Source organism: Phycodurus eques, chromosome 3, assembly GCF_024500275.1.
Source record: "Phycodurus eques isolate BA_2022a chromosome 3, UOR_Pequ_1.1, whole genome shotgun sequence".
Lineage (NCBI taxonomy): Eukaryota > Metazoa > Chordata > Actinopteri > Syngnathiformes > Syngnathidae > Phycodurus > Phycodurus eques.
The window spans coordinates 20,052,098-20,074,927 of NC_084527.1; the positions used below are offsets into that span (position 1 = coordinate 20,052,098).

The 22,830-nt window shown below is 39.9% G+C and overlaps 1 protein-coding gene across 10 annotated transcripts in view; it reads right to left on the bottom strand.

The window, feature by feature from the left end:
- The window catches only part of LOC133400122 (membrane-associated phosphatidylinositol transfer protein 2-like), a 70,665-nt gene that overhangs the window by 39,545 nt on the left and 8,290 nt on the right, over positions 1 to 22,830 (bottom strand). For 7 of the 10 annotated variants that reach the window (XM_061672395.1, XM_061672393.1, XM_061672396.1 and 4 more), the window contains exon 2: positions 6,620 to 6,876. In XM_061672395.1, coding sequence (XP_061528379.1) covers positions 6,620 to 6,697 — 78 coding nt within the window. In that variant the 5' untranslated portion in view covers positions 6,698 to 6,876. Of the gene's footprint in view, positions 1 to 118; positions 530 to 1,727; positions 1,740 to 6,619; positions 6,877 to 6,955; positions 7,179 to 22,830 lie in introns of those variants that run through there. The other 3 variants (XM_061672394.1, XM_061672399.1, XM_061672398.1) reach the window with 3 other exon arrangements.

A 22,830-nucleotide genomic window follows, 5' to 3' on the forward strand; every position in this document is an offset into this window, starting at 1 on the left:
AGCCTTATATATTTGCTGTGAGTTGTTTCTATATTGGATGTCTGTATGTTTTGCGTCTGGGTGGTGCGCGTTCTCTCTGCGTTGCTGCAGAGCGTGGCGCCTGTGGCTAATGAATGACCTGTCATCGGTAACGAGGTCTGCTACGCTGGCCGCTCGACGTTCTCCTCCTCCTGCCGACTGGGCTGATTCATCGCATGGCCTCTCCTCTGCTCTCCCCTCCCTCTATTGACTGCAGGAATCAAGTCTGGCAATTAACTCCCTACTTGCTGCTGCGCTACATGCAGTGCAATGTATGAAAATGTTTGATAACATTGCTCCTCAAAGACAGGGTCGCCCTGCTAAGACAGTGGTGCCTTGAGATACAAGTTGAATTAGTACCATAACTACGCGTGTGACTAAAACACTCGTAGACTACATTGCCAAAAGCTTTCGTTCACCTGCCTTGGCTCAGATATGAAAGTAAGTGACATCCCATTCTTAATCCATAGGGTTTAATATGACATAGGTCCACTCACTGCAATTATAACATCTTAAACTCTTCTGAAAAGGGTTTACACAAGGTTTAGGAGTGTGTTTATGGGAACCTATGACCACTTTTCCACAAGCGCATTTGCGAGGTTACACAGTGATGTTGGATGAGAAGGCCTGGTTCTCAGTCTCCGCTCTCATTCATTCAAAAGTGTTGTATAGGGTTGAGGTCAGGGTTGTGCAGGCCAGTTAAGTTCATCCACATCAAACTCTCTCATCCATGTCTTTATGAACCTTGATTTGTGCACTGATGCACTGTCATGTTGGAACAGGAAGGGGCCATCTTCAAATTGTTCCCACAAAGTTGTAAATGTTCAAAATATTAATGAGCTCCAGTGAAAGGAACTCAGAATGCTTCAGCATAGCAAGAGATTTTGGACAGTCAAACAGTTTGGGGATGCCCCCCTCCTGTTCCAACGTGTCTGTGCACCAGTGCACAAAACAAGGTCCATACAGACATGGATGAGAGAATTTGGTATCGATAAACTTAACTGGCCTGCGCAAAGTCCTGCCCTCAACCCGATAGAACACCTTTGGGTTGATTTCGAGTGGACATCAGTGTGTGACCTAACAAATATGCTCCTTGAAGAATGGGAAAAAATTCCCATGAACTCACTCCTAAACCTTGTTGAAAGCCTTCCCACAAAAGTTGAAGCTGTTATAGCTGCAAAAGGACCAATATCCACTTAAAAAATCATGTGAGTCAAGGCAGGTGAGTGAATACCTTTGGCAGTATAGTCTGCTTCAAATCATCATTCCCTATTGAAATGAATGGAAAAGAGATTACAGTAATGTCCCCTCTATCACTGGGATTACATTCCAGACAATATGTGAAATCAGTGATATAGAAATACCCTATTTAAATGTACCCTGGGCATGTTTTATAGCATTTACGGCACTTGAAAATGTTTTAAGATCTTTAAACACACTTTTAAAACAGTACAAACATGTAAACTCATAATATATTGAGAGCAAAAGCTATGGATAACACAAAAATATTGTACAAATAGACTTTGTGTATATTATATATATATATATATATATATATATTAAAAAAAAGAGTAACGACAAAAAAATATATATAGCGGGTGATATCGAGCCAGCCTACCAAAAATTGTTTTTGAATAAAAAAAATACCGCTCTATAAAATTATACTTTATAAAAACATACAGTAATGACCAATTAAACAAGAATCAAACCATTTTTGCCACATTTTTTGCTTCAATTCAATGGAATTGTGCTGCTCCTTCTGGTGTGTGCACCTCGGCAACCTGGGGAGCAGGATAATACAGACATATGGATATACATGTAAGACGGTCACAACTGATCAGTAAGCCACAGTAATATTAGTCATCTTTCCCAGAGGATAAAGAATATATGGCTGTGAGTATTGCTATGTTTTCTGTCTACGTGTGTTGCTCCACCATTCAGTTATCTGTTGCTTAAAAGGTTATAACACTGTAACACTGATGCTATTATTTAGCCTGTTTCCAATGATGTGTTAGCATTAAGCTAGTGGACAATTGTTCATCCTCTGCGAAGAACGACTAATATTACTGCAGTGACTGAGTCAGTTGTGGAACTCTTTTTGTGTGTGCGTCTGTACGCGTATGTTATAACAGCAACGTGACAAGATTTCCCCAAAATGACGGTGTGTCAAAATACTAAGTTTGAGTGGAATGTTCCACTTCAACCTGGGTACAACCCACCACGATGATGGGTTCCGGAGAAATTGAGTTTTCGTGTGAGGAAAAATGTTTTTGTTGCGATATCGCCTTTAGAAAATCTGGTGTAATATCACCTTCAAATTAGAGTAAAACAGTATAACTTCATTATTATTATTATTCTCTCCTCAACCCTTTTGTTTCGTCTGCTACTTTGTGGAGCCCTTCTCCGATTGGCTGACAAGTTTCAGTTAAAAATATTCACAAATAAGCTCGTTCGGGGCGAAATTCCCAGGGGTTCTCCAGGTCGACACGTCAAAATTACAGCAATGTTTCAAGTAGTGTCAAAAAACTTAATTCTTTACACTGTTTAATTATGTTGTTAATATGTTTTTTATAGAATAACACTTTTTATAGAGGAAAACGTTTTTATTATGAAAAAACATTACCCAAAAAACATGTCAGATACGAGTGTTTTGAGTTACAAGCGTGGTCATGGAACAAAAAACTTCTCAATGCACTACTGTATCTGAAAAAAAATAAAAAGGATTATTTCTGGGGAAGTTGATTTTGTTGTCTTTGTCATGTGTGTTGGCCACGTGGCCAACACAAGTCATCACTAACTAAAACAACGTCACCGTGAAAGGCTGCTGCTGTACGTGTCAAGGAGTCACATCCTGTTTTTTTTTTTTTTTTTGGCTGCAAGTTAGTTCATGGAGTTTCCGGATTGAGATGCAGAGACGCGGTGGCGGCCATATTTCATTTGTCACCCGAACACGACGCAGGCGAAGACGAATTTAAAATGAGGCGTCACAGAGGACGGGAAGCAGGAAGACGGGACCATGGCCGGAGAAACTGATGAAACATGGAGGTCTACATTGCCACTGTTGCCGTGGCAACCGAGCAGCAACAGAACGTCTACAGCAGGGGAGGGGAAACTTTGGTGCTCTAGGGACTCAAAGGATTTTTTTTTTTTTTTTTTTTTAAAGGGACAGACATGACAGGAGATGAAGTTAAAAAAAATATCTAAAATCTAAAAATCTATCTTAATTGTAATCAATCAACCAATTATTTAATAAAGTAAATCAAAACTATTGAAATGTATATGTAAAATTATTAATTTTACTATTTTATTTTATCTAAAATAAATAACCAATTATTTAATGAAGTAAAACATGTTAAATGTGTTTTTAAAATGGTATTATTTGACTGTTTCATTTTATCATTGACATTAAAAACAACCATCCGTCCATCCATCCATTTTCTGAACCGCTTCTCCTCACTCGGGTCGCGGGCGTGCTGGAGCCTATCCCAGCTGTCATCGGGCAGGAGGCGGGGTACACCCTGAACTGGTTACCAGCCAATCGCAGAATGTAGAATGTATTTTTATTTTTATTTTCATCATTCTCAATAAATCAATGAGCCAATGATTTACTTACAGAAAATAAATTAAAAAACAAGCATTTTAATAAACCAATTTTCGGGGGGGAAAAAAGCTAACTGAATGCAGCAAATATTACAAGACTCTTGATTATGTAAATGCTCTGTGCCAAACCCCCCAAATTCCCATGTATGTCTGTCTCTGTCTCTCTGTCTGTCTCTCTCTCTCTGCAGTCAACCCCACCTGACCGCTGGCATGCTGCTGCTGATGTCACAGTTGCCATGGAGACGGCAGCCTTCCATCAACAAGACGGTGCAGGTCAGGGGAAAAGGTAACTACGGGCCACTGGCGTTTTAACGGCTCCCTTCCTTTGCATGCTCCACTCATCGGCATGCAAAATACCAGAGAGAGGGAAAAAAATAAAAATGTTTTTTGCATACATGAGTTTGGGCTGATTGCTTTTTGGGGCTGCTCACTCATGTTGCCCACCATCTAAACCAGGGGTGGTCAAAATATGGCTCCCAGGCTACAGACAGGACTCTTTATTCTTTGACAACCCATTGTTTACATTATCAAGATGGCTGTAATATTCGTTGCATCAATTTAGCATTTAGTTTGTGGAGTTTGCATGTTCTCCCCGTGCATGCGTGGGTTTTCTCCGGGTACTCCAGTTTCCTCCCACATCCCAAAAACATGCATGATAGGTTAATTGAAGTTTCTAATTTGCCCCTGGGTGTGAATGTGAGTGTGGGTGGTGGTTTGTTTATCTGTGCCCTGCGATTGGCTGGCAACCAGTTCAGGGTGCACCCCGCCTCCTGCCCGATGATAGCTGGGATAGGCTCCAGCACGCCCGCGACCCTAGTGAGGAGAAGCGGCTCAGAAAATGGATGGTTGGACTTTGGATTTCTAGGACTGGCTTAATAAAAAGTATGAAACTGGATACAGTGACCCCTTCCTTGGCAACTCAAGGTTGGCCATTTATCAAACCACCTATTTGAATTTTTTTTTAGACACTGAAAAACTCACCAATTCACCATTTTTAGTGATTGGTGTCAAGGAAGTATGTTCAAGTGATACATCTTGACTGAGAAATCAAGACCTTAGTATTCCGGGGAAGGGAGCTAAGTTTGACCTGGGTTGTTAGTGGAAGTTTGAGAGCGCCTTCGCGACATGTGTATGTTTTTGCGCTGCTGAGTAGCAATTAAAAATCAAAATCAAATAATCTGTAAGAGATTCATTTTTAAGGTAATGTTGTAAGATGATAATTAAATGATATTAGTGTTTTGGGATCATAATATGTGGTATATTTACAGTTTAAACGATTGAAACAGGCAATTTCATTTTTTTAAGGGGGCATCAGTTAGTATCAGGGGTTTACTGTACACAAGAATCCTAAATAAAAATGCCTCAAAGCTAAAGAAGGTCTGCGTGAAATAATGCAGCGTGTTATGACGAGTCGGCCTTTCTCCTGTGTGTACAGCGGATCAGTTGGCAGCACCGCTGGATTAAAATAAATCCTCCAGTATGTGCGCACACCAAATGAGGAGAAAACATGCAGGGTTTTTGCTGTATAAAAAAATCTGAGGTGGCCGCCTACACCTAATTTCGGACTGCTTCCGGCTCTAAAAATTCGGACATCTTGAAAACTGCAACGGCAAACTTCCAATTCCCGTACCATAAGAATGGCACCTCCGCTGTCTCTATTTGAGCTAGGAAAAATCCTAATAAGAGAGGGGTTTTTTTTACCCTAAAGATACAAACACTGCGGTATGTGTATCCTCACTCTCACCACCACACCAACCTGTGATGACAGATGTGCTTTTGGTATCTGGGCCTCCACCTCTTAATATTGCCACTATCACTTCGCAATTACAGAAACCATCAATATTCTACAAAACGTCAAAATAACAGCACGCAACTGTGCCACATACATCATGCACAGCAGTTCAGAATCAATATTTATCTAATAAGACAAAACATTAAAAAAAAAAATAGATGATACTAAACAAGAGATGCTGATTATTAAAGCCTGAACCATTGATTGACAGAAAATTCAAATTCTTTGAAAATGGACCCTTTATTATTTTGTCTTTCTAAACAACACAAAACAAAAAAATGCAAAAATGTATTTCCATAAATGTTATCATCTACTGCATATAGTGGTGCCTTGCCTTATGAGTTGAATTTGTTCCTCGACCACACTCGCTACTCAAAATGCCATTAATCTGCTCCGGCCCTTGTGCGCCTTTTGGTTACAACTGCCATGATTTTTTTTTTCTTTTCACAAAGAAATTGAGTAGGTGGGGGATCGAATTAAAAAAAAATTAAAATAATAAATAAGCAGGGGATGGGGGGGTGGTAAATACCATGGATAGGGGTAAGTAGGGGTTTACGCAAATAATGGAGGATAAGTTCCTCCAAAAAATCCGCTAACAGGTGAATCCGTGCATGACAATCTGAAAATATGCAGGGGTCCACTGTAGCCATATTTCGCAGAGGATAAGGAATTTATGCATTTGAGTATTGGTATATTGTATGTCTACATGTGTTGGTGCACCATTTGTGCTCAAATACCCATTGCTTTAAGGATTAGAACACAGCAACACTATACTATTTGTTAGTCCGTCTGTCTGTGGGGTTTTGCATTGTTGGTTAGCATTAAGCGAAGCTAAGGACTTTTGTAAGGCAAAGCTATGTGGTTGTTTTAAATACACAACGTGCTTCTCTTTGTTTTATGTTGAGCTAGACAGTCAATGCCAACTGGTAGTGGCAATAAACAGCTTGAAGCCTCTTTTTTGAAGAATTGTTCACTATTTGCCAAACTGCTACTTGTTGTCAAATGAGTCGGGTTCACTGCCACCATGCAGCACTCATATCTCAAGTTTGCACTTGCAAGTCAAAGAAAATAATCAGCTGAATGATGGCTGGTATTTCAAAAAAAATCGTAAGTTGGGTTACTTGTGTCTGAAGGCACTACCACTGTATTACAATTTATGTTGTTAATGCAGGTCAGTGCTCCTGATAGTGTAGGCCTTGCTGTCCTCACCTGGATCATGTAGAGCTGGGCGATGCGGTACTCCTCCACACTCATAGGCATGGGGATGCGGTACTCCTTGATAAGCATGGTGGAAGGTGGGGTGGGGTTGGAAAAGGCAGGCTGAGGTGAAGACTGATAGGGTAGGGGGGGAAGGAGAGGGGGTTGGGGTGGGAGAAGGGGAAAAGGAAGAGGAGAAAACTCCTGTTTCCTACAGGCAATGTGTCAATGTGTCAAATCAGCCACGCTGACATCTTAATGGAGGACTCCTGCAGGGGGGAAGAGAATTAGATACCATCAGAAAAAGTTGGAAAATGCTCAAATATAGGTGACATTAGCAGGGCTCACTGTGGGATGTACACCATGTGCGCTTCCTCTCCATCCAGCATCTCCTGATCGACTAAGCACTTCCCTTGATAAACTTCTCTACTTATACACAGGCCCGATGCTTGGTGTGTGCGTGTGTGTGTGTGTGTGTGTGTGTGTGTGTGTGTGTGTGTGTGTGTGTGCGCGCATGTGTGTGGTCAAGACAAGCGTCCCCGGACCTTGGGCTCCGTCACATGGTGGGGGCTGACTCAGCAATAAGAGGGATTACAGTTTTAGTGGGGAGCATTATGTAATGTTCTCCCCTCCAAACAACAATTGTACAAATAGCCGCCTTGAAACGAACACACGCTGGCCACAAGGCAATGGTGGAAGTGTACTGTACATACGCAACGTGTGGGTGGCATGAGTTAGGCTGGACTCACAGTGGATATAAAAAGTCGACACACCCGATGGTTGCACAAGCGTGCAAACCTTCTACAACTGTGATGTGGCTGTGTTCAGATTTGACCAATTACATTCAGACTACATTCAGATTACATTCAGGGGAGTCGGCACACACCTGCCACCGTTTAAAATGACTTACCTCAAACAAAGTTCATCTGATCTAGTCGGACTTTTCTAACATTTATCAAACTTTTCGACTGCTATTTCGAACTGTTCATGAATTCCTTCCACCTTGTCTAAAAGCCTCAGTTGCAGCTGAAGAAAAAAGTATGATGCTGCTACCACTACTTCTTGGTGATGAGCAGTGTTGTGTTAATGCCAAACATACCTTTTGAAATTACAGCCGAAAAAGTCGACCACAACAAAATCTCCCAAACAAATGTGGGAAAATGAAACAAACAATTGTAATGACTAATTTAAAATGCGGAGAAACTGCAAGAAAGATGATCAAATACATATTTAATATCTCAAAGTCATGTATTTTTAAGAAAGCGCAACATCAGAACATTTTCAGAACATTAACAGATTTAATGTGCCAATTAAAATGAAGTAAAAATACTGCCAGCAGTAAATGCTTCATTAAATCAAACATCAAATAAACATTTAATAATACACAACCACTTGGTTTTGTCATGGTTTAGCAATCTGTGGGAAAAAAAGTAAAATGCCTATTTTGACAGAATTTGTTGCAGAAAGTACAGTACATGTGTTTCCAAATACAGGGAGTAAAAGGAAAAGAATTGTTGGAAAAATAAATACTCAAGTACAGATACATGAAAAATCGACTTAAGTACAATAACAAAGTACTTGTGCCCGTTTACCACAGTCCATTAGTCCGATTGAGCACGTATGAGGAAAGAAAGAGCGACCTACGCATCCAAATGTGACTCGCAAGCATTGCATAAGCTCAACGTCCACTCACAATTGAACACGTTTCTCTACTGCCTGGCGCCCGTAATCGTCGCACTAATAGTCCCACTGCGTTACTTATCCGGCAAACAAAGGGCAGCTTTGGTGGCGGCACTTGGACTTGCATAGCGGCCCCTTGGTCTTACGCATTTTGAATAGGGCGCCCTACATTATTTAAGCCCGTGGGCACATGCAGGCAAGCGAGGGCTTACCTAAGGCCTGGTACACACAAAGATTTTTCCATTCTGAAAAGATGTTTTTTTTTTTTTTATCAGCTACAGACCCTACACGAAGATTAAAACAAATAAATAAATAAAAAATCAGGCATTCAACAGTTTTGGTCGTCATGTGTGTGGTGTGCTCCAAGAATCTCAACACAGCACACCACACACAAAGATTCTATTGCACCGCTGCGCTCAAAGTCTCGCGTGATCACACGTAGTCTCACAAAACCGAAGCGGAAGAAACATTTCCGAATACGTGCCGATGTTTCCTGAACGTTCCCGAAGGCTGCCAGAGTTGAGATCCTGAGATAAAATGACGACGTTCTCAATAAACAACTTGCTTTGGAAAATACTTCTTGCTGTCTGAGGAACCCACTTTTTAACATAAAACAACATCAGGTAATACATTTTTGTTTTCATTTACGGTCGCTTCCGTGTTTGTCAGTATTGGGTGCGTCTTTGATTGGCTACGTTCTGTTCCACTTCACCATTCTCGGCATCATGACTCGGGAGAAGTCGGCATTCCACACACACGGAGCATTTTGGTCGTAAATATTAAACACGTTCATAATTTAAGATTGTCGGCCCCGACCTGCTTCGGACCCTAAAATCGGGACAAATCCACTCTTAACACACATCAGACCTAAGGACAGAGTCATAGGATCATCTTGGAGGATTCTGGCATTTGACGTGCATAAAAATCGGACAAATGTACCTTGATTTTTTGGAATTATTACATTCAAAGTTGTAAGAAAAAGAAATGTATATTTTAAAGTCAAAGATTAACGAGGGAAGAGAGTCATATTTATTAAAACAAGTGAATTTCCAAATGGTAAACACTTACTGTATATAGCCCTTTAGCTACTGTACGTACACCATCACGGTGCCCAAAGCGTTTTCCAGAGTCTCACATTCACCCGTTCTCGCATACACTCATACACTAATGAGCGGCTGCTGCCAAGCAAGCCGTTGCCAGGCCCACTGGGAGCAATTTGGGGTTCAGCATCTCGACACCTCCACAGCGGACAGTCAGAGCCGAGACTCGAACTGCCGAACCCTTCTGTCACTGGATGTTCCGCTCTACCGACAGCCGCCAATAAAAAATACTTTATTATAAACTTGATTCTCGCAATAGTGTGCCTTTTATTCTGAAAAAACCCAACTTTATTCTTCAAAAAGAATCTGACTCTCTTCTCTAAAAATATACCTTTTTTTCTAAAAAAAAATATATCTCATTCATAAATTAAACATATGTACCATGTGTACCATATTATAATACCAGGTAATACCATGGGAATGAACAAGTTGTGCATTTTTGAGGCAAACAAATTCAGATATGATTTTTTGGGGGGGAAAAAAAGTCAGTGTTATAAGGATAAGAAAAACGAAAAAAAAAGTTGTAAGCTTTGCAGGACCAAAGGTGTATTTTGTCGGGATAAAAGGTCCTAATTGCTACAAGAACAAAGTTGTATTTATTTCTCCAAGATACAGACATAATGTTAAGATAAGGTTTAACAAGGGAAGAAACTCTATAAAATGTATTCTATTAACTTTACAACTTCTATTGTGTAAAAGTCACCTTTATTCACTAAAAAATAAGAATAAATTCTCAAATAACACGCTTTATATTTGAATAAAAAAGCCAAATGATTTTCCTCATGTCATGACAAAAGTAGGCTCGTGAAAGGGGCCGGAAGGAAAGCCTGCGGCACCCAAGCCAGAGAGGTCTCAAGACCTAGGATTTAGTGGCGAAGGTCGTAGGGTTTGGAAGCCCAAACCTCCTTGTTATGACTCTCTATTAACATGTAATTTAATCCCGAGATCATTTGAATGTCAACCGATGCAGTCCTTTATTTTAACATTTCAATTTGGACTACAGTGAAACCCCATCAAGGAGTCGAGTCATGCCACGAATATAGAACATTTGTGAGATGGCGGCAAAAGACTGCTTTTGTCGAAATGAAGCACCTTAACTCACTTCAAATACACCCACCACTATTTTTCTATGAGACAAAGCCCTGTCTAATAGAAAAGCAGTGCTTTGACACCATCTTGGTGCATTTAAGAAAGAGCACAAATATAGCACATATGCAATTTTTTAAGTCACTAATAAAGAAGAGGTTGAAAACAAATCTGGAAATAGGTGAATTAACAAGCAGCGAAAAGGTGAGGGAACAATATATGTTCTTGATAAATACACTTTTTGTTTTGTACGTTGTTTTTCTTAAATGTTGTTTCCACTTTGTTTTGAAATGCTTTCAATCATGTAAACCAGTGAGTTATCTTGTGTATGAAATACGCTATCTAAATAAATTGACCTTGTCTTGCCTAAACCATTTGGTTTTTTTAAAAAAAGCCTAATTGCATTTTTTCCTCAGTAATTTTTTATCGTTTTTAGAAAACAAGAAAGAAATAAACAGGAAGACTTCAGTTGCCTCCATTGACCCTTAGCGGATTACCATGACCTGGCTATAATGGTAAAGATCTGTAGGTATGCACATTTAAAATACATTTTATGACATCTTTTATTGCAAATTATTTTCCTGAGCCCTAAAACTACAGCTCACAGACCAAAATTTGAGAACCGTAAAGATTATGGCCTATACGTACAATCCCTTTTGCAGGAGCACAACAAACCACTAAACACAGGCAGCCCTTTCTAAATCCCTTTCTCCGGCTTTCCCTTGGAACCCGATACAGATGCAAGACCTGTAACACTCCAGTGTACGAGCGTCGCGCTTGACCCAAAAAACACACAGTATAAAAATAGCTCCGTCACAATAATCCGGGCATACGCAAGCAGAGCGCCTGACGTTTGCTGGGAGAATTTTCTGGCCCCCTTCTAAAAATAGCCCCCCCTGGAGGCAGTGACGCAAGAGCGGTGAAAAAAAGCAGGAGGCGAGGATCCCGTTGGCACTTCACTATGGATGGCCGCGAGCGGAGTGCTGCCACTGCACGCCTCATCTGGAGCCTTCTTCTTGGAAATGCTGATCCATTTGAGGCCCTCGGCTACAACCGCTTTTTTCACAACACACACACACACACACGTCGACTACAGCGCTATAAATCTAATGTATTAAGCACACGCTCACACGTCAATTGGAACTACAATAATTCAAACATAACGTAGTAATAATTTCATAATAGTTTTATGAAAACGCAATAATGTAATAATCATAATAATAATAATGTAACATTAATTTCATAATAAAGGAATAATAAAGAGTGACTAATGGTGAAGTGGTACACTCGCCTGCCTTTGGTGCGGGCAACGTGGGTTCAGTTCCCACTCAGTGACGGTGTGAATGTGGGAGCGAACGGTTGTCTGTGCCTATATGTGCCCTGCAACTGACTGGCGACCAGTTCAGGGTGTAGTTCGCCTTTCGCCCCAAGTCAGCTGGGATAGGGTCCAGCGCCCCGTGACCCTAACTAGGATAAGCGGTGTTGAGAATGGCGGGATGGATGGATGGAATAATAAAAGGATAATAATAATAATAATAGAATGACAATAGTTTAATAGCCCTGCGATTGGCTGGCGACCAGTTGAGGGTGTACCCCGCCTCTCACCCAAAGATAGCTGGGATAGGCTCCAGCACGCCCGCGACCCTAGTGAGGAGAAGCGTTATGGAAAATGGATGGATAGATAATAATAATTTTGATATTAAAGTAATAATAAATTTGTGAATAATAAAGTGAATCATAGTTTAATAATATTGGAACAATAATGTAATACAAACATTTAACCATTTAATGATAATTTTCTAATAATTTAACATTAATGTAATCATAATTTAATAGCAATGTAAAAAGGTATTTAATAATAGTTGAATAAGCAAACATAATAATAGTTTGCAAATAATTTAATTATAATTAAACAATAATGTAATCATAAGTAAACATGAATTTTAAAATAATGTAACAATAATAATATAATCATAATCAGAATTAAATAGTGTAAAGAATGTATAATGAGCCATACTATGCCAATGTAACAATTATTTGATTTTAAAAATTACAAAAATACTTCAACAATAATTTAGTTGAATGTTAATACTATGGCAACAAGAATTCTATAATAAGTGAATTTTTAATAATTTAATTTTAATAATAATAATACGTAACAACAATAATAATTTATGTAATAATAATGCAACAATAGTTTATTATGCAACAACAATTGAATAATAATGTAATAATAATAAAATATTGCTAACTGAATTTAAATAATAATTTACAAATAATTTAATAGTAATGTAATAATGTGATAATATAACAATAATTCAAAAATAATAATGATTTGATAAATGTAAAAATTTTAATTTAGTCATATTTCAATAATGCAACAAGAACTATAATAACTGAACAATAATTTAACAATAATAATAATAATGTAATACGTCTTTAATAATAAATGAACAACAATTTAATAATCATTTAATAATACTTTAATCATGCCACCAAAGGACTTCCAAGCTCTCCCAAACCTCCTTCCCTCCCTCCCGCCAAGCTTCTGACATCTCTGCTTAGACAGGCAGAGGAAAACGTTGGCTCGCCGAAAATACGCTGGATCACTTTCACACGCCGTTGCCTCCACACGACAAGGGCAGACAACTCAGGCCGTAGCAGCTGCTGCCAAGACGAGACGAGACGCGACAGCCCGACACAACAACCGCCGATTGGGTTGATGTGCTTATCTAGACGTCCAGTTGAAATGTCAAAGGGCTTACGACAATATTGTGTCTGTGTGTGCGCGTGCATCTTTGCGCAATTAAATTGATGCAAATAAATGGGGATACAATGAGATGCATTGTAGAAGAGCTGGTTGCGGTCACATTTGATTTAGAAGAATTAAACACCACTGCCCAACTCGTCACTTCAGTGAGTCATCAAAGCGACGAGATTTAGCCCGGGAAACCTTTTTCCTGCAAAAAAAAATCTTCACGTAAAATGACAAACTTTTTCTGAAATGTTTCAATAAAATTACATTTTTATTTTAAAATTACATTTTTCAGGTTAAAAAAAAGCCTCTTTTTTTGTTTACCATATTAGAGATTTTTCCGGTAACAATTAAGACTTTTTCATGTTAATTACAACTTCTTTCTTGTAAAATCACAACTTTTTTTGTACTACATGATTTTACCAGATACTTTACAAATAATTCACATGAAGTTGTAACTTGATCAAATAAAATTAATTCCAACTTCTCACATAGAATTATAACTTGTGAAAATTGTGACTTCTTCGCATACAATTATAACCTTTTTTCCAGGTAAAACTATGGGTTTTTCATGTGAATTTTTTTTTTTCTGGTAAAAGTTTGATTGTTCACCCAAAATTGTGATTGCTTTTCCATGTAACATTACAACTTTTTTCCATGTGAAATTACCAGATTTTTTTTTCTTTTTCAAAATTACAAAATTAAAATAAAATTATGAATTTTCACATAAAATGTTAACTTTTTTCAGGTAAAATTCATGTTTTTTTCCCCACATAAAATTAATTAAAACAACACTGCCAGGTACTTTTAGAAAAGAAAAAAAAACTTTTTTAATGAACATTTTTCTTAACTATTCATCCGTTGTGATGAGGTTCACCTTGCAAACCTACACCTCATCAGCCTTCATTTTATAGTAACGCGTTTAAGGACTGCGTTTTGCTTTTACTTTAGCATTTTTCCTAAATATTCGTCTAGTGTCATGAAAGAGATCACATGGGATGTATCACACAAGTTCAGCGAGCATCAGCAGATGAACTTGTTTCGGGACTGCATTTTGCTTTTTATTGAGGTTTATTATGACATTCCAAAAGAAGGAAGGTTTTAAGAAGCTTTTAATATGACCGCAATATAATATGTTGAGGTTTCACTGAAATCGATTGCTTTGTGTCTTAATATTTGTCCGCAGACAGTAAAAATATTAGTTAAGTCAACAATTTGCCTGGTCAATGGTGTGGCAATTAGGATTGTTTTACATAATCAGGTTTTGGAGGTTTGTGACAAAGACGCTTGTTTGATGTCAATAGTGCGGCAACTGTGCCAGCAAACACGCTTTATTCACGTCGCCTCCAATTCGAGCTCATCAAACAGGATGTCACCTCAGAAATAAAACACGAAGATTCTGAAGAAAAAGAAGAAGAAGAAGCTTGTGGGATGTGCATCCTGCCCTTGTTCTTTAGTCATCGTTGCAGTACGAAGGGAATGAGCTAAAAATACCCCCACACCCTCTGAGCATCTTCTCCATTGTGTTCCTCCTCCTCCTCATCATCATCTTCCTCCTCATCTTCCTCCTACTCTAAGACTCCAAAACAGCCTTGGTTTGCAGGTGGCTAATATTTTACATCACAGGTGTTTAGACAACGAATACTCCTGAGATGCTAAATACGATATTGACGATGATTATAATTTGAAAAGATAAAACTAGCCATTGGGGGAAGATGCCGGTCCGACGTGGCAGGCCCAAACGTATTGTGAGGGTCTGCTGGGAACGTCTGGCAGAATCCCCTGTCAGAAGTAGTTTCAACTCCCACCTCCGACAGAACTTTGCTCACGTTCCCGGGGAGACTGGGGACATCGAGTCCGAGTGGACCACGTTCCACGCCTCCATTGCTGAGGCGGCCGACCGGAGCTGTGGCCGTAAGGTGGTCGGTGCCTGTCGTGGCGGCAATCCCCGAACCCGTTGGTGGACACCAACGGTGAGGGATGCCGTCAAGCTGAAGAAGGAGGCCTATTGGGCCTTTTTGGCCTGTGGGACTCCTGAGGCAGCTGATGGGTACCGGCTGGCCAAGCGGAATGCAGCTCGGTCTCTGAAGCAAAAACTCGGGTATGGGAGGAGTTCGGTGAGGCCATGGAGAAAGACTTCCGGACAGCTTCGAGGAAATTCTGGTCTTCTCTGGGCCTGAGCTAATCTAAGATGGACTGATGAAAAGTGGAAAAGTGTTCTGTGCTCCAACGAGGCCATATTTCAAATTGTTTTTGGAAATGTCGTGTACTCCGTGGCCAAAGAGGAAAAGAACCATCCGGACTGTTATAGACACAAAGTTCAAAAGCCAGCATCTGTGATTGTATGCGGCTGTGTTAGTGCCAATGGCATGGGTAAAGGGGGCACCATTAATGCTGAAAGGTACATGCAGGTTTTGGAGAAACATGCTGCCATCCAAGCAACGTCTTTTTCATGGACGCCCCAATGGGTGACAGTCCAGACCTGTCACGCATTGAAAATGTGCGGCGCATTATGAAGCATAAAATACGACAACGGATACCCCGGACTGTTGAACAGCTGAAACTGTACATCAAGCAAGAATAGGAAAGAATTCCACCTACAAAGCTTCAACAATTAGTGTCCTCAGTTCCCAAACGTTTATTGAATGTTGTTAAAAGAAAACGTGATGTAACACAGTGGTAAACATGACCCTGTCCCAGCTTTGTTGGAACGTGTTGCACCCATAAAATTCTAAGTTAATGATTATCTACTCAAAACAATCAAGTTTATCAGTTTGAATATTAAATATCGTCTTTGTAGTGAATTCAATTAAATGTAAGTCGGACATGATTTGCAAATCATTGTATTCTGTTTTTATTTATATTTAACACAACGTCCCAACTTCATTGGAATTGGGGTTGTACTACCCTCCGAGATATTAAATATGGTATTGACCATCATTATAATTTGCAAGGGTAATACTAACTACAGGAAGTCCTCGATTTACGAACGAGTTCCGTTCCTACGCTGGCGACGTAACACGATTTTCCGCGTAAGTCGGATTTCACCGTTAATATTCGAAATTTACGGCAAAAAACTTCTATTACGGGTAATGTCCCACGTGATTGTGACAGCAAGCTCAGTGTGTGTGGGCGTGTGCGTCGATGTGTGAGTGAGACGGGACTGCGCAGGCGTCGTCCGGCGGGACTGTGAAGGAGGAAGGAGTGTGCGTAGGTGCGAGTGTGTACAGTGGCAAGTGTCGTGACGGCGACCGGGGAAGAGTTTTTTTCAAATTTTGCAAAGACAGTGCCGTGAAAAAGTATTGGCCCCTTCTCAAATTCTTACATTTTTGCATAGTTTCCCCACTTTATGTTTAAGATCATCAAACAAATGTAAATATCTGACAAATATAACTCGAGTAAACTTCAAATTCTGATTTTAAATGGTGATTTCATTTATTAAGGAACAAAAATCTATTGAGTTACCTGACTCTGTGTGAAAAAGTAATGGTCCTCTCAATCGAATAGCTGGTTGGGTCATCCTCAGCAAGAACAACTGAAATCAAGCATTTTCTAGAACTGGCAATGAGTCTTTCACATCTTTGTGGAGCTATTTTGGCCCATTTTTCCTTGCAGAATTGTTTGAATTCAGCAAAAATGGAGGGTTTTCGAGCATGAAAATGAAATGAAATTTTGTCCCAGAATGCAAAGAGGAGCCGAGAACACAAGTGTTTAGACTACGACTCTTGAGAGACATTAAATACTGTGTTGTAACAATTTGAAAGGGTAATCCTAACCTTTTGAAATTTTGCTGTTACGTTTCAGACACAAGGAGAGGCCAGCTAGAGAACTACTGTCAGAGACGCTAAATACGGTATTGACGATTGATGAGGTTTTTTCAGATACAATCGAACATTTTCTTGTAAAATTGTGACTTTTCAGATTTTTTTCTTTAATTCCAATTAAAAAAAAAAAAAAAAACATTCCTAGTAAAATTAAGACTTTTAAAAACACCAAATTACAACATTTTTCCAAGTCCAATTAAAAAAAAACCTTTCCAGGTCACATTTATTTTTCTCAAACGGCCCTGGTTTTCAGGTGGCTAAAATGTCTCACCAAGACAAGGTTTTCGACAACGACTACTTCAAGAGACGCTAAATACAGTATTGACGATAATTACTATGAAAAAGGGTAACATTAACCATTTGAATTTTTTTGCTTTTCTATCACATGCTAACCACGCTAAAGTGTGTTTAGAGGCCTCTGAAGAAGACCTCTCGTAGGATTTAAGCAGGATTTCATTAAAAATGGACATCAATAATTTCCCGCTTGTAAAAGGGGAACCATCGTTTTCTTCTTACACCTGGCTGGTGCTCATCGGCCTTGCTGAAAAGGGGACCGCCGTCTACCATGTTTTCACCTCGCATCCAAAATTAGATGACCTTATATGCAAATGACACTGGGATTAATCCGTTACGCGACGAGGTTAAACAAGGATCTCTCATGCCGCGCAGCCTTTACATAACTCGCTCGGGGGGGGCCTGGGTCCGATAACGGAAAAGTGTGACTACGCTGTCATTTGGACCAGACCATTAGTTAATTCATTCAGCCAACAGGCCTACAAGAAATGCTTTTGTTGTTGTTCTTTCATTCCCTTTAACTTTACAAAGCTTCAGTGAATGAGTGAAAGATCAAGGCCTTTACATGAGACAGTATCGGTGAAAGCCCATCTGTCTAGGATAGCTGCTTCTGATTGGGCAAGATTTGGGCAAAAGTACGAAAACCTGCAATCCGTCCAAAATGCCTACTTCAAATCAACATGGCCAACTTCCTGTTCAATTTCAGGTATGGGTCTTGAGACTTTTCCATGCATGCATGGATCTTGAGACTTTTTCATGCATCCCGCTATGATAGACATCCATCCATCCATCCATCCATCCATTTTCCATACCGCTTATCCTCACTAGGGTCGCGGGAGTGCTGGAGCCTATCCCAGCTGGGCGAGAGGCGGGATAAACCCTGAACTGGACGCCAGCCAATCGCAGGGTACATACACAAACAACCATTCACACTCACATTAACACATATGGACAATTTATACCTACTCTGCATGTTTTTGGGAAGTGGGAGGAAACCAGAGTACCCGGAGAAAACCCACACAGGCAAAAAAGATTAATTAAGGTAGTGTAATGCATGTGGGCAAGGACGGTCACAATCGCCACAAATAGAAAATGAGAACACTCGCAAGCAGCTGCTGTAGACCACAACACACGCCCAGACGCTCACACGCAGACTCCAGCTGCTGACGTCACTCACTAGACCACACCCCTTAAAGACACATCATATCAAAATTGATTTGATATACAAGTCAAATGAGTTACAAGCTTGGTCAAGGGACGAGTAACACTCGTACATAGAATCCATGTGCTTGTTGGCACTGAGCTTATTGGAATAACGAATAAACACGGAACGCAGGCTGCCAACCTTCTGAGGCAAAATGTTAATGCCTGAGGCCAAAACGCATTCTCCTGCCCTGCCCGTGTATCCGCTCCATCATTGCTCAAAGGGGAGGGGAGGGGAGGACGGACAGGGTTGCCATGGAGACACCGAGGGGGCTTACTGGCCACTCATTGGTGGCTGAGATGGGAGTTGAGAGTAACGAGGGAAGCGGAGCCCACAGAGCACAACCGGGGGCCTAATTCTGATTCTCGCTGCTCCTGCTGCAGCTCGGAAACGGGACGCCGAAAAGTCGCGCTTGGGTACATACTGTACACCTTGGTTTTGAGATGACGCTTGGGTTCACTATGGGTACAGGAAGGGAACAAAACGCTAAAAATAAAAGGGATTTTCTGTGGCGTAAACGGGAAGACATTTCATGGTGTTTAAATGGGGAAGAATTGCAAACTGACAGCAGTAAGTTCTGCAGTAAAATTCATGTTTCAGATTTTTTTTAAGCGGTTAAGCAGTGATGTTTTGGGGCTGTCGCTGGGCAACAGACACTTTCAACTCCCTCCAAAGATTTTCTATGGGGTTGCGATCTGGAGACTGGCTAGGCCACTCCAGGACCTTGAAATGTTTCTTACGAAGCCACTCCTTCGCTGCCCGGGCGGTGCGTTTGGGATCATTGTCATGCTGAAAGACCCAGCCACGTTTCATCTTCAATGCCCTTGCTGATGGAAGGAGGCTTTCACTCAAAATCTCACGATACATGGCCCCATTCATTCTTTCCTTTACACGGATCAGTCGTCCTGGTCCCTTTGCAGAAAAACAGTCGCAAAGCATGATGTTTCCACCCCCATGCTTCACAGTACCGTAGTAGGTTTTTGCACCACTGTATGTTTGTTACAAGACACACAAGGAATTTGTCTTCGGTACTTGGAGCCACTCTAGTGGAACAACACACATCCACTATGACAAAATATAGACAATAGCGCCTATCCAGGTGGTCACCTCGCTAAGGCTCTCTCTCGTAATGAAGTATTTGTACTTCGTTACTTCTCACTACTGATATTTACACATAACATACACGTACACACACACACACACACACGGTCAGTTGTAGAGCATATTAACCACAAAATCACATGATTTGCATACACACTTCATGTCTGACTTTTTTTTTTTTTTTTTTACGCAAACGAGTTGTCAGGAAGTCACACTGAGATTGTTTTGCATGGCCTTCGCACAAATGTCCTTCCTGCATCGGTCCCGAGAGAAAGAATTGCAGGTGTCATTCATTTAAAAAAGAAAAAAAAAGATGACGCTTAACAATCAAATAACAAAAGCCTTCTTTGACCATGTTAGGCTACTTCATGGTTTGGAAGATAGCTAATACTTGCTGTCTTAAGGTATGTTTTTACTTGATTGTTACCGATCCAACAAACATCGAATAAAGAACCTAAGTGACCAAGGGGTGGGTTCCACAAATGTTTTGAAAACATCAGCATTAACATTTACATGAAAATAGCTTTGATTTATATTCTTTTTTTTTTTTTTTCGTAAAATAAGGTTTCTAAAAACTAAGTCGTAAATTATGAAATTCAAGCTATATTTAATCCTACAAAAAAAAAAAAACATTTCATTGTGAAGAAGTCATTTGTCCGGTAAGTCTTTCTTGAGAAAAGTCAGAATATTATGAGAATTTTAAAGTTAGGGTTTTTGTTGAGAAAAATCTGAATATTACAAAAATAAAGTTTCTTAGAATAAAGTCATTGTACCATGAGAAATTCTTGTAAAACAAATGACAAAAGGTAAAAATGATCAAGTCATTGTTTTAAGGAAACGACACTAAAGTTGTTCTTTTTTCAGAAAAGTCTTTATAATATGAGAATAAAGTTACATTTTTACAAGAATAAAGTCAGAATATTACACCATTGAATTTATTTTAGAAAAGTCATTATCATAATATAGTTGCATTTATTGGAGCCCAAAAAAACAAATGTGTTGGGCATGTGCAATTACATTTAATCCAAATCAGTCAGACCCCAAAAAGTTGAGTTTTTATTCACACTAATATTAATCCCAGAACGGAAACTTTTATTGTTTGTACTTTGATAATTGTATGCGTTTCCATGGTTGTGGTAAACATACCCTAACAAGCCACCCGTCAAACGCTATAAAGGCACGTGTTGATCAGCAGATAGGTACGGCCATATCACAACGACCCGTATCCTGTGAAGCTTGTGATGGAGAAATATCAATGAATGAGTCATTCCTCATGGGGGGGGGGGGGGCGTCGGAACATATGAACTTGAGACGCTCGGCCAAGCGCTCTTCCCAAAAACTGCTCTTTCCGGCACCGTCTCTCTGGCTGAGTTGGGAATCACTCCCTCTACACTATATAGATGCCTATATAGTGAGTTTGCCATTTTGGAGTGCTGTTTGAATGTGTAGTGAGTTGGGCTGCCGTCATCAAATAGAATGAAATTTAGAATCTATTCTTAGAATTGAGTATTCTACCAATTATTCAATTTATGAATTTAGTCATCTAAGAAAAAAGATTTTTGCATTATTAAACACAATTACATCACCATGTGAGGTGTAGGTATCATTTTTGTCCACTTGGGGTCACCATCATCACATTCTACTGTAGTATCAGTGACTGTGAGTGTATGGCTTTTAGAAGGCGGGGCCTGGCCTGATGTTGGAGTCAGCGAATGAGAGTCAGAGTTGGCTGGCTGTTAACTGGTTTACCCGTCAGTCAATCTGCGTGTTGAGTGACTCGGCATGAGTTGTGGCCATTGTCAGCAGGTGCATGACTGTTCTTATTAGTTTGAATTCGTACCGTTTGTTCAAGAAAGTGATTGAAAGTGCACCTGCAGCTGTGTCTATCCCACCCTCCCCCAAAAATTGTTTTTTAATAGGGAAAATAGCACTCTATAATAATGCACTATATAAAACATATAGTATTAACATGACTAATTATAAGGTAAAGAATTACAAGGTTTCAGCATCATGATTAGTTCATTGTATATAATATCCAAGTGAGTGTTCTTTTATATTGTCTGTCTACATTTGTCTTCAAATGGCCGCTGCTTGAAGGTGCCAAATTTTACCAAACCAACTTTTTCTAGTATTTGGGATGTAATATTGAGTCTATGGTTTCTCCGTAAACATGTGAAATATGAGTTACAATCATCCAGGCATTCCTGAGTTCCAGACATTTTTCTACCGAGAGGCCTGAAATCAGGTCATTTGAATTTCTGGAGTTTATCTACGTCACTTGCGAAAATCTCCGCCTCCCGAGCAAGGGCCGTCAAAACAACAAACAGGTGTGCTCTCCTCTCACAAGTGGGTCTTCCACACGGAGGCAACCAATCAGAGGAAAGGGGGCAGTCGTAGCCAAATATGGAATAAAAAAACATTAAAGACCTTTAATGTTTAGTTTGCTCGTAAACTTCCACTGGGAGCGACAATAAACAGGTTGAAGTTTCTTTTTTGAACAATTGTTCCTCCAAACTGCTGCTTGTTGTAAGTTCACTGCCAGCTACAGCACTCATATCTAAAATGTTTGCTCGCTAGTCAAATCAAAAAAAAATCATCCAGACGGCTCACATCTTAAAAAACTCGTAAGTCGAGTCACCCATATTTGAACGCACCACTGTGATGTTGTTATACTTGATTTATTTGTTGAATATGTATTACGGAACGTCGACACTGATCAACCATGTTGTAATTATGCCGCAGCAATAAAGTAATTGACTGGTTGCAAAACAATTTTTCATATGAATGGTGAGTGAACTATGTAGTCCAGTATATGAAAACCTTTGCTGGGTTTGGAATCAATCACTTATTCCCTACCCCCTAATCACTATATAGGGATTTTTATAGGAACAATCTAGGTCATTACAAAGTCCACTATATAAAATCCCTATATAGTAATTAGGGCTTAGGGACTGAGTGAATTCTGAACACAGCATCTCTCTCACTCTCGCGGCCCATAAAAGGCCATTTGTCCCTTTCTTTCGTCGAGGTCATGTTCTCCTTTTCTGTGGAAAAACAAGACTTTATCACCTTTCCTTATCAAAGCAAGCACAAACCCAATAAATCCAGGTACTGCTCTAACACAAACACACACGCATACTGGATATAACACATACACGTATGCTAGACTTTGAACAGCT